At 40.4% G+C, this 16,540-nt stretch overlaps 1 protein-coding gene across 1 annotated transcript in view; it reads left to right on the top strand.

The window, feature by feature from the left end:
- Nucleotides 1–14,647, top strand: part of LOC143964125 (arrestin domain-containing protein 4-like) — a 70,855-nt gene extending 56,208 nt beyond the window's left edge. Inside the window, exons 5-8 of the mRNA XM_077473824.1 lie at nucleotides 1,548–1,804; nucleotides 5,817–5,979; nucleotides 8,741–8,898; nucleotides 14,063–14,647. Coding sequence (XP_077329950.1) covers nucleotides 1,548–1,804; nucleotides 5,817–5,979; nucleotides 8,741–8,898; nucleotides 14,063–14,143 — 659 coding nt within the window. The 3' untranslated portion in view covers nucleotides 14,144–14,647. The remainder of the gene's footprint in view (nucleotides 1–1,547; nucleotides 1,805–5,816; nucleotides 5,980–8,740; nucleotides 8,899–14,062) is intronic.
- The last annotated feature ends 1,893 nt before the right edge of the window (nucleotides 14,648–16,540 follow it).

Raw genomic sequence — 16,540 nt, 5'->3', positions numbered from 1 at the left:
TAGTAGTCTGGGGAGGTCAAGGCGCAGGAGGAGATTAACAGTCTGCATGCAAATGCAGGAGGAGATTAATTTCCAATGTACTATGCACATTCTAGCTTCAGGCTCTAAGCCCTTGTACACACTGTCGGAGATTCCATCAGAATGTGTCCAATCGGAGCGCTTTGTCGGATATTCCGTCGGAATATCCGTCGGACCAAATTTTCCAATTTGCCAGAAATATTTTCCGACAAACTGCTCCGATCGGACATACTCCGATCATGTGTAGAGAATTCCGATCAGACAAAGGGCCACGCATGCTCAGATCAAATTCCTACATCAAAGCTATTGGCTACTAGCCTGAACGTAGTCCCATCGTAATTAAATTACGTCATCACGTTCTGAAAGATCGGATTTTCCGACAACTTTGTCCGACCGTGTGTATGCAACAGTTTCGGACAAGATCCGTCGGACAAAATCCAACGGACAAAATCCAACGGATTTGGTTGTCGGAATCTCTGACCGTGTGTACAAGGGCTAACTTTATCAAAGAGTACTAAATCCTTAAATATGATGGCAAAGACAAACTATGGGCATCCCATATTCCTATATCTATCCAAGTTGTACCCCCCAATAAAACAACAAAAACAAAGCTTGCAAAAGACTGTTCATTGTCGGAAAGGATGTATGAAGTCTGGCAGTGGGGTGATTTGGCGGATTGTTTGTTATTAGCTGCAACACCATGGCTACACAATGTTTATATTTAGATGAAATAAAGGGTTTGCAGTTACACTATATTACAAAAGTATTGGGATGCCTGTCTTTACACACACATGAACATCCCAGTCGTAGTCCATAGGGTTCAATATTGAGTTGGCCCACCCGTTGCAGCTATAACATCTTTAACTCTTCTAAGAAGGCTGTCCACAAGGTTTAGGAGTGTGTCTATGGTGATGTTTGACCAGAAGCGCATTTGTGAGGCCAGGCACTGATATTGGACAAGAAGGCCTGGCTCGCAGTCTCAGGCTGGTCAAGTTTCTCCACCCCAAACTTGCTCATCCATGTCTTTGTGGACCTTGATTTGTGCACTGATCCAAATCATTTGGTGGAGGGAGGATTATGGTGTGGGGTTGTTTTTCAGGGGTTGGGCTTGGCTCCTTAGTTCCAGTGAAGGGAACTCTTAAGGCGTCAGCATACCAAGACATTTTGGACAATTTCATGCTCCCAACTTTGTGGGAACAGTTTGGGGATGACCCCTTCCTGTTCCAAAATGACTGCGAACCAGTGCACAAAGCAAGGTCCATAAAGACATGGATGAGCGAGTGGAGGGGACAGCAAATTTACACTGTTATACAAGCTGTACACTCACTACTTTACATTGTAGCAAAGTGTCATTTCTTCAGTGTTGTCACATGAAAAGATAGAATAAAATATCTACAAAAATGTGAGGGGTGTACTGACTTTTGTGAGATATTGTGTGTTTATGTGTATATATATATATATATATATATATATCTCTACTGTATACAAATAATAATATAGCTTCTTTATATGTTCTGCCTCTTCTTTAGGAGAAGCTGTTGCAATTTATGCAGAAATTGAGAATGGCTCTTCACGTCTAATAGTTCCCAAAGCTGCTATATACCAAACTCAGAGCTTTATAGTCCATGGGAAGACTAGAACACATAAACAGATGCTAGCGAGCGTGCGTGGAAACCATATTGCCTCAGGAAGCACAGAAACTTGGAACGGGAAGACACTTAAAATACCTCCAGTAACTCCCTCCATCTTGGACTGTCGGATCATCCGCGTGGAGTACATTCTAGCGGTGAGCCCAATCATTAAATATGAGAGAAACTGGGAATGGTGGATCTGCCAAACTTGGCAAAGTAAAGAAATAGCGGCGGTTCATTTAGTAAAGTGAACGTTCACTGAGCTCAGAATCCCCTAAAGCTGAACTCCAGGGAAAGTATAAAAGTCCTTTTGCAGTGGGGTTGCCCTCACATTGTAAGAGTTAAATTCTGGCATAGGTCTGGGGGGGCCACAGAAAGCAGATTTACTCATCCGAACCTTTGCTCCTGCAGGCTCCCTCCGCGCTGTAAGACTACTCTATGCAGGATTTTCTATCCTATGTTTTTCAGCTGCATGTCCTCTAGGGTTGCCACCTCATCCCTTTAAACCCAAACACATTAATTACACAGGTTCTGTGGCTGATGAAGGTGGTAATTAAACTCACTTGGTACATTATCTGCATTTAGCCTCAGAGCCCATGTGGCAACCCTAATGTCCTCTGATGTCATCAGGTCCAATGATGAGGTCCTCAGCCCTACAATGAGTTTGAGGACACCAAGGAACGACCCACTACCGGAGCACAGGGGAGTGTCAGCTGCCAGAGAAAGTGGAGAATCAGATATTTTAACCACTTTCCGCCCAGCCTATTGTCAAATGACAGCTGGGTGGGACATTTGTCATTCCGGGTGGGCGTCAGATGATAACGTCCTCTCAGAACGGGCCGTGCTGCCAGTACCATGTGATCGCTGTAACCAATCACAGCAGATCACAAGAGATTTATAAACAATGAAAGGCTTTGTTTCATGCCGTCAATTGTGTTGCTAGCTGTGATTGGTCGCAGTGATCACATGGTGCAGACAGGGCCAATCAAAACCCATCTGTACCATGTGATTAGCTGTGGCCAATGATAGCTAATCAATCACAACAATACACACTGAATGAATCAGTTTCATTCAGTAAAAATGATTGTTTATACTTAATTACCTGTTATAAGTAATCATAATGTGTAAAAAAAAAAAAAAAATCCTGATCACCTCCTCAGAGTCTTACAGTGTCACTATAGTAACATGGTATTACTCTTGTCACAATGTGTCTAAAAAAAAAGTAAAAAAGTAAATAAAATGTAATAATAATAAAAAAAAAAAAAAAAAAATATATATATATATATATATATATATATATATATATATATATATATATATATATATATATATTTTTTTTACATACTGTCGCCAGTCAGTGTTCCTGATCACCATCATACCAGGTATATGGCGCAACTGTAATGCACTGGTGGCAGTATGTAAAATAGAAAATGTGAAAAAAATGTATTCCTTTATTTTCCAAAAAATTGTGACAAAAAATTATAACTTCAAAAAACCCATCTGCCTCTTACTAAATACCTTGGACTGTCTACTTTCCAAAAATGGGTCATTTGGGGGATATTTGTACTGTCCTTACAATTTTGGGCCCCAAGAAATGAGATGAGGCCGCCAGTAGATCAGGATTGATCGGTTTTCAGATATATACCATAGTTTGTGGACTGTATAACTTTCCTACAGACTAAATAACATGCAAAGTTTTGGGGTATTTTCACCAAAGAAATATAGCAGACTACATTTTTGGTCTAAAATTATGAAGAAAGATTATTAGCAAATTTTTATTTTTTTAACAGAATTGAAGAAAAACACATTTTTCTTTCAAAATTTTCAGTCTGTTTTTTTATGTTGTTGTTGTTTATTTAACAAAAAATAAAGAAGCCCTGTGGCGATTAAATACCACCAAAACAAAGCTTTTGTGTGTGAAAAAAATGATAAACTATTATAGTATTCACCTCCTGTTAATATACTGAAAAGCCTCATTTCACACTTTTATACATTCTACTTAACTATAAATCTATTGTATGACTCTTTTTTTTGCATTATATTCAATAAAATATTTGAAAAGTAGAAAAAAATGATAAACATTTCACATGGGTACAGTGTTGCATGACTGTGCAATTGTCATTCAAATTGCGACAGCGCTCAAAGCTGAAAATTGACCTGGACAGGGAGGAGGTGAAAGAGCGCACCCAATGTGTGCACCAGGGGGGCGCCTAGGGGGCAGGGTTCTGGGAGGACGTCCACAGATGCTTTAGCGCTATATTCTGCTTTTCAGCTTTATTTGCCTATAGCGCGGTACTAAAGTGGTTAATAAATTAACTGCAGGGTTACCCCCCGTAGGAGCCGCTGCATAAAATGGTCCTCTGTGTACAAACATACAATATCACAGGAAATCGCTGAACGTAATACTTAGTACCCAACCGTAGTGCTATACCAAAGGAAACGACATCAAACCAGGTAGTAAAGGCAAACTTAATATATTGTCACCCAATATGGCTGGTAAAAATGGTAATAACACTAATTAGCATACACAGTGATTAACAGTAAGGACTAGGCATAAGATGACATTTGGCATCCAGATCAGCATTAACAGTAGCAAGGCAGCAGTGAGCAGTAGTAAAGTTGAATCTACCGTGTGCTGGAACTATACTGCCAGAGCGCAATCATGGCGGTGATGCTAGACCGACTGGGTATGCACTGTCTAAAAGAAAAGGAGGATGGTAGAGAGGGGAGCAGGGGAATAATAATTATTATAGGAGAGGCCATCTTTTGAGATGTTCTTCTGCCAGCTATCGTTGGGGCCCTTTAAGAGCATCTTAATACCAGTTCCAGTTACCCTGCATGCAGTATATAGGTGGAGTCTAAATATGGCATAGTCTTGACACAGGTGCAAAGTAGAGCTGCTTCAGATGCGGTAAAGGTTCAATATAGGAATGCAGTCTGGCTTTGGAATACGTGCAGTATAGAGTGCAGTATGGGTTTGCTACACTTGGTGTCCTGCTATCAGTGGCTCAGTCCCTGCTAGCAATATTAGCAATGGACGAAAAGCCCTCACACCAGTCCCCAGCATGCTGCAGTGACCTCTCGCTGTAGAAGTCTCTCCCCGAAAGCCTCCTGTGATCAGCAGTGGGAAGCAGAGGGTGAGTGGACAATCTAGTCTGCCTGCAGCAGCGGTGCAGCTGCCCCCAGGTGTCCTTACTCCCAGTTTAAGGCCGAGAACTCTGCTGGTATGGTCTCCTGCCAGCAGGCAAATATCCAGACAGACTTTCCCAGGACAGTTTAAAACAAATCATCTCTCCACTCCTCCTACTTCACAATGCATATTGGCATCTGTAGTGTAACCATTAGAGTGTAGCCATTGTATGGCTGTCATCTTAAACTACAACTCACAGGATTCTCAGTGCTCTGCATAAAAGTCTATAGACTTGCTTGGCTTTAGCCCTCCCCCTGCTGGCCGGAAGAGGATGATGCAACATAACATTAATATTACAGTAAAAGGAGAGAGGCAAATAAAGAGCAATGTGTCCGTCTCTATGAAGTTGTAACCCAGGTCAGTGGAGATTGGATTTGATCCACAGTACATACGGCTACAGAGGTTAGTGGAGATTGGATTTGATCCACAGTACATAGGGCTACAGAGTTTGGAGATTTGATTTGATCCACAGTACATACGGTTACAAAGGTTAGTGAAGATTGGATTTGATCCACAGTACATAGGGCTACAGAGGTTGGTGGAGATTTGACTTGATCCACAGTAGATACGGTTACAGAGGTTAGTGGAGATTGGATTTGATCCATAGTACATAGGGCTACAAAGGTTGGTGGAGATTTGATTTGATCCACAGTACATACGGTTACAGAGGTTAGTGGAGATTGGATTTGATCCACAGTACATACAGCTACAGGTGACAGTGGATATGTTTTAAAATTATTTTAATGTTAATGTCGCTTTAAAGGTCATGAAAATAGCTGTCATAGCTGGGAGGATTGAGTGATACTTTTGATTTGCAAACGTTAATTTTAAAGTTGGTTTGTGCAAAGCAATATGTTAATTGATCATAATAATACCTTATTTAATATCTGCTGAAACTAGTTCTTCGATGTACTTCTCTGTTCATTTATGAGAGTTTGAAATGAGGAAAATGACAGATTTTTCTTCTACTTTATTAGGTCTATATTCACATTCCCGGGGCACATCGACTGATGGTGGAGCTTCCTCTAGTTATAGGCACGGTGCCATTCAATGGGTTCACGTACAGGAACTTCAGTGTGGCCAGTCAGTTTACAGTGGACATGAGTTGGCTTGCCCTGGAACTGTCGGAACACCCAGAAGGTAGAAAATAGTTAATTTTGTATGTTTTGTACGAAGTGTAGAAGGTATTGAATGTGATAAACAATATACTAATAAGTACTGGACTAAGAAGGAATATTACGACCCACCAGCGCTCATCCCAAGGCACTGCATTTGAAAATTCATCATTAACCACTTGTCTACCTGGGCATTGCCCTTTTGGCCTCCCTCCTTCATTTGTATAAGCTGTATGATAGTTTTCATCAATAAAAAAGCAATCTATGAATGGAGTCGGTAAACCTTTTATTTATCCACCTGTCCTCCATTCATAGACTACTTTTCATACATGGAAGCTACAGTAAAGCTTCTATGAATAGAGGAGGTGGGCAGACATTGCGGACATAGTCGGTATTCTTAATGTATAGTACATATGACAGGTTCCTTGGCTATATTAACCCCCCCAGCACCAGAATGTTTTCACTAAAGCAGCAGCCATTCAGCGCAAGGGACACATTGCACTGACTGTATGTCCCTGGTGCTGATTTAAAAAATATATATTTTTGACTAAACTTAGCTATATGTATCACATGTAATCAATATACAGATTTTTTTCATGTTAGTCATCCTTAAATCGTAATGTATACATATTAATAATAATAATGTATCACTCTGGCATGTAAGCAATGCTGCCTAATCAGAACATTATGTAAAACCAAAATGCCTACAGGTGAGTTGCATAATAATAATTAGCTGAATAACCATTGTTCTTTTACAATATATGCGAGCCGATTTATTTTCTGCACTACCACCTCGGTGACACAATATACAAACTAAAACCCCATAAACATACGTAAATATTCACCTCTAGTTGCTGCTGGACACTGTTTTCCGTTCCCCCATCAAACAAAATTAATATATTGAAAAAGTTCTGCGCAGACAATAAAATTGAAATGCTGCCAACAGTCACTTCTGGGTTTGTGCGATGATATCATGAGCTCCGCCCCAACGCGTATCGTCAACAGATCTCATGACTTCCTCAAGAGCAAAGGAGGATATCATTTTTTCTTATTATCAACTTTAATTAAAGGGCTGCACAAATGAATAAATACACTTGGAACATTTGGATTAAGTAGATCTTTATCTGTATACATCACAATATAGCACCCAGTGGAATTACAGAGGGGTTGATTTACTAAAACTGGAGAGTGCAAAATCTGGTGCAGCTGTGCATGGCAGCCAATCAGCTTCTAACTTCAGCTTGTTCAATCAAAGTGATTGTAAAGGATCGTTTTTTTTGTTTGTTTGTTTTTTAAATAACAAACATGTCATACTTACCTCCACTGCACAGAGTGGCCCTGTTCCCATCCTCTTCTTGGGTCCCGCGGTGGCACTCGCGGCTCCTTCCCACATCAGATAACCCCCTAGGTAACCCTCCTGAGGGGGTTACCTTGCAGGTGTGCTCCCGAGTCTAGCATTTGCATCCACAGACACGAATCCCAGACTCGGCTCTGCCCCCCGGCGCCTGCATCATTGGATTTGATTGACAGCAACGGGAGCCAATGGCTGTGCTGCTATCAATCTATCCAATCAAGAGCCAGGACCCAGTGGAGAGAGGACAGCCCGTCCCCGCCGAGGGGGTGAAGGGACTCAGGTAAGTAAAACGGGGGGGCTGGGGGTCCGGTGACTGCCAGGTGTTTTTTCACCTTAATGCATAGAATGCATTAAGGTGAAAAAACACAAGGGTTTACAACCCCTTTAAGCTTTGACAAAAAAAAACCTGGATGCTGATTGGCTTCCATGCAGAGCTGTACCAGATTTTGCACTCTCCAGCTTTAGTAAATAGACCCCAGAGTGTCACTATCATATCATATTGGGTAAAATGTTGTCTAATTTAATTTTGAATTTGATGGATTAACTCTTTAACGTTCTAGACTTAGAATGTTTAAAGTTTGAACATTTGAAGTTTATTGCGCTGCACTATATTATATTCCTTTTCAAAATATGTATTATATTTGTTAACGAATTTTCGACAAAACCCATTTAACAAATTTTGCCGAATATTCATAAATTTGAATATTCGGAAACTCGAAAATCAGAAAACCCGAAAATCTGAAATAATAACTACCTAATAATAATTTAACTATTGCTAACTATTAATCTATACGTATTGGAATTTCCTTTCAAATTTGGCTGTTAGTGATCGTAACAATTACGAATTATCCAAAATAAGGAATGCCATATCTAAACGAATGGAATGTAACAAATTAATAATACAAAATAACAATAACAACAATACATTTTTTATTATTTTATTTTATTATTATTATTTATTGTTCCGTTCCATTTCTTTAGATGCGGCATTCATTATTTCGGATAATTCGTAACTTCGGATAAATTCGTATTCGTCACGTTTACTAACAGCCAAATTTGAAAGGAAATTCCAATACCTGTTATTTTTAGTTAGTTATCCTTTTGAATTTTTGGATTTTCTTTCTTATTTTCAGATTTAGGAATTTACGAATTTTCAAATTTACAAATTGTGATCATAGAGAATGACCCAAAAAAACGATAAACCCCCCCCCCCCCCAAAAAAACGAACGAAACGAAAACAAACAAATTTTTCAGCAGTGCACGTCTACTTAGATTAAATAATAAAGCATTGTATAAAAATATCTGTAGGAATAATTAATGAATTCATTTAATTTCAGTGCCGTAAAAAATATATATACGTTTATACAAAGAAAAATTGTGTCCTATTAATTTTTAAAATGCTATGACATTTTTTCGTTTTTTTTACCACCAGCACCACCAAATTACGCAGATGTTGTTTCAGAAGAAGATCTTTCCTGGTGTGCCCCACCATCAATCACAGAACAAGACGTCTTATTAGAAGAACTTTGCTTTCCTTCATTTGCTGTCATCCAGGAGTTCCGGTTTCAACCTCCACCACTATATTCAGAGGTAAGATGGTGAATATGCGAGATAAGTGGACTCCAGTTCTGGTGCAAACAGCAAATTCCCCTTGTATCTATTTGTGGCAGTTACCAAAAAAAGTTAACGCAATCTTGCTTTGAAAGTAAAGGCCCATATAGACAGCTTAAAGTGGAACTTTACCCGTACCAACTTCATAAAAAATAATATTCTTTAGCAAGGAACATAACATTCCACATTAATGATCATGCTACAAAAACGAATGTGTGCTGCAAATTGCCTCCATCATTGCTCCTGGTTCTTCTTGCTGGATGACGCCATTTTGCTGAAGCCCAGAGCCCCAGCGGTAAATCATTAAGTGGAACTAAACTCATTGATTTGTCAGTTTCAAAATAAAAGTTTGATTTGCTTGTGTCCTCAACCAAAGTGTCAAACCATCAATTGGCTGGAGTCATAACTGTTGCAGCACCATGCCAGTTGCAGTTCGAACAGAAGCAGCTTCCTTGGCTTTAGGATAGGAGGGTTTAATCCTTCTTTAACCTCTACAGATCCGCGCTATAGCCGAATGACGGCTACAGCGCGGACCTGCTTTGCCAGGACGACATCTATTGACGTCGTCCGGTGCCCGATCGGCCTGCACGCCCCCTGCAGGGCGTGCGCGGCGTGCTCTGTGATCAGCGAGTCTATGAGATTCGGCAGATCACAGATCGGAGTAAGGGGTCAATCCCGACCCCTTACCACGTGATCAGTTGTCAGCCAATGACAGCTGATCATGTGATGTAAACAGAGCCAATAATCGACTATTTTTTCTCCACACGCTGACAGCGTGAGGAGAAAAAAAAAGGCGATCACCGGCGGCTGCTAGCTGCTGCAGATCCTTAGTGCCCACCTGTGCCCCCTGCCAGTACCACCTAGCAATAGGCAACAGTGCTGCCTACCAGTGCCCCCCAGTGCCACCCATCAGTGCCCACAGTGCCACCCATCAGTGCCCATAGTGCCACCTATCAGTGCCTCAACAAAGGTGGCAATGATGTGTAGCACTGATCAGTGTCACCTACCAGTGCCCAGTGCCACCTATCAGTGGTACCTATCAATGCCCATCCGTGCCACCCATCCATAGTGCCTTATCTGTGCCCACCAGTGCAGCCTATCAGTGCCCACCAGTGCCGCCGCATCAGTGCAAAATGTTATAACAAACTATGAAACATGATTTTTTTTTTTTTTCATCTTTTTTTGTCCCAGCAGTGATTAAATACCACCAAAAGAAAGCTCCATTTGTGTGAACATAATTAAAAAAAATTCATAGGGGTACAGTGTTGCATGACCGCGCAATTGTCATTCAAAGTGTGAGAGCACTGAAAGCTGAAAATTGGTCTGCGCAGGAGGGGGGTTTAAGTGCCCAGTAAGCAAGTGGTTAAGGCGGTCAGCAGATCGGCCCCTACAAACTCAGAAGTGCCTAAAAGTGCGTAAAATGGAGAACAACTGAGCATGTGCAGAGCAGGCTGAGACAGTACAGTGGGTTTACAGTATTACTGGAATTTAAAAAGTATAGGGACTTTTTTTTATGTTTTACATAGCTATACCTGCAGAAGGTGCAACCTGAAGTGATCCAGCAAGACTTAATTTTATGACTAAAGTTCAACTTTAACCACTTCAGCCCCGGAAGATTTTATCCCCTTCCTGACCAGAGCACTTTTTATGATTCGGCACTGCGTCGCTTTAACTGACTATTGCGCGGTCGTGCGACGTTGCACCCAAACAAAATTGACGTCCTTTTTTACCCACAAGATAGAACTTTCTTTTGGTGGTATTTGATCACCTCTGCAGTTTTTATTTTTTGCATTATAAACAAGAAAAAAAGAGCGACAATTTTGAAAAAAGCTATATTTTTAACTTTTTGCTACAAAAAATATGCCCCAAAAATATCTAAAATTGTTGGATCAATAAGCGTATATTGATTGATTTGCGCAAAAGTTATAGGGTCTACAAAATAGGGGATAGATTTATGGCATTTTTATTATTAATTTTTTTATCTGCAATTTTTATCACGACTGGGACATTATGGCGGGCACATCGGACATTTTTTACACTATTTTGGGACCATTAGCATTTATACAGCGACCAGTGCTATAAAAATGCACTGATTACTGTGTAAATGGCACTGACAGTGAATGGGGTTAACCACTAGGGGCGATTAAAGGGTTAAGTGTGTCCTAGGGAGGGATTCTAACTGTGGGGGGATGGGCTTCAGCTCACATGACAGCGGTCACTGCTCTCGATGACAGGGAGTGGTGATCTCTGTCATGTCACAAGGCAGAACAGGGAAATGCCTTTTTTACATAGGTACTTCCCTGTTCTGCGGCTCTATGACACAATCATCGGGAGACCGGCATACATCGAGTCCGCTGGCCCCTCGGGCATGGTCACCCTGTACGCGGCGGTTGCGCGTGTGCCCGCTAGCCACGGCACTTAAAGGGGACGTATAGGTACTTCCATTTGCCCACCGCTGCCATTGTGCCAACCTATATCGGCATGTGGCGGTCGGCTAGCGGTTAAATTCAGCCATTTTCTGCTGAATCAGTTGTAAGACTCCCTGGCCAATCGGGTCTCAGGACCTACTTATTGATTGGCGGGGAGGAGAATCAGGACGACAATAGTGAATTTTTTATTTGATGTTGTCACACAACTGGGTGGGCTCAGGGTGCAGTGCATTGCGCTCCGAGCCCACCCTTTTTTGAAGCCAATTAGAGCCTCAGGCTGTAATCATGTGCTTAAAAAAAACAAAAAAATGTAAATCCATGCGTCCGGCGCCCTGCATGTAGATTAGGTGGCAGGCGCATGGATTAGTATTGTGACTAATAGACAGACAGGCCACCACTGGTTGTATATCAAAAATGAATTAGCCCTAGATAAAGATATGTGCATATATTTGTACACCTGCTACATTGTATACAGGTGACAACGTGTCCATAAGACAAAAAGTGTCCATACAGTGTCCATTGATATCAACACGTGATATTGTCTTTAGACTTGTGCACAATGGAAAATTTCGTTTAGTTTTGGTTCGTTGTCATTCGTAAAATACATAATTTCGTTCTGTTATATTCGTTATGTTACGTTAATACGTTTTCGGATAATTCGTTATTATTCGTAGAGTGTCAAATTCATTCGTTCGTATTCGTTGAAATTCGCTATTTATGTATGTATAGACATTCGTGATAATGATTCGTAGTTTGGAAAGTCGTTTGTTTATTGAATCTTTTAACACACACAATGACAACGTCTCTTCTCCTCGGCTCAAATACAATACAACACCCTTCTAATTCAGTTCTCAGGAATGCACTTTGCCAGTAATCCAACCCCCGGCACAAAATTAATTAGCTGATTGGACTATAAGATTTACTTTGAACTGACCTTTTGTTTCATTAGATCTTTAAAGAATTACTAAATTCATTCGAATTCATTCGTTATATTTCTTTCGTATTCGTTGTTATTCTTTATTTTTTTATTCGGACATTCGGATGCATCGATTCGTAGTTTGGAAAGTCGTTTTTGTTTATTGAATCTTTTAACACACACAATGACAACGTCTCTTCTCCTCGGCTCAAATACAATACAACACCCTTCTAACTCAGTTCTCAGGAATGCACTTTGCCAGTAATCCAACCTCCGGCACAAAATTAATTAGCTGATTGGACTATAAGATTTACTTTGAGCTGACCTTTTGTTTCATTAGATCTTTAAAGAATTACCAAATTCATTTGAATTCATTTGAATTCATTCGAATTCATTCGTTATATTTCTTTCGTATTCGTTGTTGTTCGTTATTTTTTTATTCGGACATTCGGATGCATCCGAATGTCCAAAAGATGCAAAATTCGGCCGAATTTAGATTCGTTACGAAACGAATTGCACAAGCCTAATTGTCATACATTAATTCCACATGTCAATAACCACACAGGGATTGATTTACTAAAAATGGAGAGTGCAGAATTTGGTGCAGCTGCGCATAGTAATCAATCAGCTTCTAGCTTCAGCTTGTTCAATTAAGCTTTGACAAAAAAAACAAAAACTGGAAGCTGATTGGTTTCCATACAGTCTTTAGTTTTATCAACCCCACAGTGTCCACTCTTGGTTCCTCTCCATATTACAGATGTGAACAGCAAAGTCTGCACTAGGATACAAAGTGCAAGTCAGATTTTAGGCATCCTCTGCAATAATCGTTTGAGATACTGCCAAACTTTGCCCGCCCCAAAGTTCACCTGACATGTAGTGATGGGCAGGAGCTAAGTTTGCTAAACACTACACATTCAAATGAATGGGGGGAAAACACCGTAAACGCATAACCTCCCAACTTTTTAAGATGGGAATGAGGGACACCTATTAGCAAAAAGTATGTAGGCATCAGACACTCCCCCGCCACGCCCCCTTAAAGGAGAAATAAACAAAAGAAAAATTATTGGTTAAACCCACAAGTGCTTTTTTTTACCACTACAATTCCTATATATTGACTTTTGGATTTTACAAATGCAGCAATTTAGAAATTGGATGAAAGGTTTAGCACTGGGAACCACTTTTTGATAGATAAAAAGTGCATTTTATATACAACTATATAGATCAGACCAAATGAGGGACAAATGAGGAGGAAAGAGGGACTTTATTCCAAATCTGGGACAGTCCCTCGAAATCAGGGACAGTTGGCAGCTACCAAATACCCCACAACTGCGTGCGGTTGTGGCACGGTTGTCGGTAAAAATAGTTATAACAAGCTGTGAGGAGGCGTCTCATTGCTTCCCCACCTCCTGTCCTTAGCCTCTAGAGCAGCCATTCTCAACCAGGGTTCCTCCAGAGGTTGCTAGGGGTTCCTTGAGCTGTGGCTGATGAACCACCTTTTTGATGGTGGCCTACAGGGTTCAAGGTTCAGCATCACTTAGCAAAGCCAGAATGACACAAAATATATTTTTAGCTGTCTTTAAAGTGGTTGTAAACCCTTACAACACACTTTGACCTACAGGTAAGCCTAGATTAAGGCTTACCTGTAGGTCCAAGAAATATCTCCTAAACCTACACGGTTGCCGAAAGACAGGCACCGATGTGTAAATTAGTATTAGTAAATTAGTAAACTGCAATATATTCACTTTTTGTTTTCTGATCCCACTTTAAATGTCTTTTTACATGTTCTTTTTATACACAGGTTGACCCACATTTAAATCATACAGCAGAAGGCGCCTCACCACCTACCTTAGAGGAAGGACGGCCTAATCATCTAACCTAGTACCGTGGTATAACATCTCATATTAAAGAAGGTGAGCCAACGTTGAAGCTGAAATCTTCTGGGAACCTGTGCAAAATGTGAAATCTGCAAAATGACTACTACAGCGCCCACAGATCACTGAACGGGGTCTACCAGTTCTTGTAAGGAGTATGAAGACCTCTTCCAGGGACGAGCACTCCATGATGATGCTTCCAGTGGTATATGAAGATGAAAGGAGACAAACATTATTGAACTGGAATTAGGGGCTTCTTATAGCTGTGACCCCCTACTTACCCCCCACCCCCCCCCCCCCCCCCCGGTGTCATGTACACTCCATTACATCCTATATTGTTTCATAAACAGGAAACAACAGGGAAAACAATCACATGGATGGACAATTACCAGAGTTATTAAGAATTCTATTAACTGTGAAAAAACTGTTATTAAAGTAAGTTAAGGGAAAAGATAGTTTGGAATAAACCCTTCTAGTCTTTAGAAATGTATGTGTAGATAGGTCAACCAAACAATCAATCTATATATAATATATATATATATATATATATAGATATAGACATATGCATAGCTCCCAACTGTCTCGGATTTCGAGGGACTGTCCCTGATTTGGAGCAATGTCCCTCTTTCCCCCTCATGTATCCCTCATTTTGGTCTGATCTATATAGTTGTATATAAAACGCACTTTTTATCTTTCAAAAAGTGTTTCCAAGTTCTAAACCTTTCATCCAAATTCTAAATTGCGTCATTTGTAAATTTCAAAATCCAATATGAAGTAATAGTAGTGGTAAAAAAAAAAAAAAGCACTTGCGGGTTTAACTAATCTTTTTTTTTTGTTATTTATCCTTTAAGGGGGTGTGGCAGGGGGCGTGTCCTGTGCCTACATGCGTTTGCTAGTAGGTGTCCCTCATTCCCATCTCAAAAAGTTGGGAGGTGTGCATATGGGTTCTGCAAAAAGTTTCCGCACTTTTTTGAACTAAGTTATAAATATAAAAAAGTGCAGAAAATATTTAAAGACTATATATATATATATATATATATATATATATATATATATATATATATATATATATATATATACACACACACACAGTGGATATAAAAAGTCTACACACCCCTGTTAAAATGTCAGGTTTCTGTGATGTAAAAAAAAGAAAAAAAGATAAATCATTTCAGAACTTTTTCCACCTTTAATGTGACCTATATAACTCATTTGAAACTCAGCTGACCTGTACAACTCAGTTGAAAAATCAACTGAAATCTTTTAGGTGGGAGGAAAGTAAAAATAAAAATAAAAAAATAATATGGTTGACTAACTGGGCACACCCTTACAGTAATACTTAGTTGAAACGCCTTTTACTTTTATTACAGCACTCCTTCTTTTTGGGGGATGAGTCTATCAGCATGGCACATCTTGACTTGGCAATATTTTCTCACTCTTCTTTGCAAGAACACCCCAAATCTGTCAGATTGCAGTCTGATCTAATGCCTTGGAAATTCTTTTGTACCCTTCTCCCGACTGATACCTTTTACCAATGAGATCCCTCTGATGCTTTGAAAGCTCTCTGCGGACTGTGGCATTTGCTGTAGGATGCGACTAAGAAAATGTCTGGAAAGACCTACTAGAACAGCGGAAACTTTATTTGGGGTTAATCAGAGGCACTTTAAATGATGGCGGGTGTGTACTGACTCCTATTTAACATGAGTTTAAAAGTGATTGCTTCATTCTGAACACAATTACATCCCCAGATATAAGAGGGTGTGCACACTTATGCAGCCACTTTTTATTTGTTTTTATTTTTATTCCACCCCCTTTTACACGGGACGGATCAGTAATGATCCGCCCAGTGATGATCCGCTCGCTCAGCGGGGATCTCTCCGTTGTCCCCGCTGAGCCGGCGGTGGACAGGGCGGTCTCCGCACACTGTGCAGGGACCGCCCTGTCAGCTCTCCGCTCTCCTCTATGGGGATCGGATGAGCACGGACCGTCTGTCCATGTTCATCCGATCCGCTCTGCAGACGGATAGAAAAATAGGATTTTCCTCCGTCTGCAGAATCGGATCATAGCGTAGGAGGACAATAGCGGGTGTCTGCGGATGTTCATCCGCAGACACCCGCTATCCCATAGGGATGCATGTATGTCCGTATATTTCATCCGCAAACGGATGGATGAAATACGGACATAATGTCCGCATGTGTGAAAGGGGCCTAAAAGATTTCAGTTTGTTGTTCAACTGAGTTGTACAGTTTATAGGTCACATTAAGGCCTCATGCACACTGGATGTTAAAATAACGTTATAAAAACATCAGTAGCTTTGCAGTGAGTTTTTCAGGTTTTTTCAACATTTTTTGCAATAGCGTTTTTTAGTGTTTTTTAGCAGTTTTTAGCTTTTTTTTTTTTCAATG

This window comes from Lithobates pipiens, unplaced genomic scaffold (assembly GCF_037356315.1).
Source record: "Lithobates pipiens isolate NorthernLeopardFrog02 unplaced genomic scaffold, aLitPip1_a1.2 Scaffold_8, whole genome shotgun sequence".
Classification (NCBI taxonomy): domain Eukaryota; kingdom Metazoa; phylum Chordata; class Amphibia; order Anura; family Ranidae; genus Lithobates; species Lithobates pipiens.
Note: the sequence above shows the minus strand (reverse complement) of the source record. Positions and strands in the feature narration are given on the sequence as shown.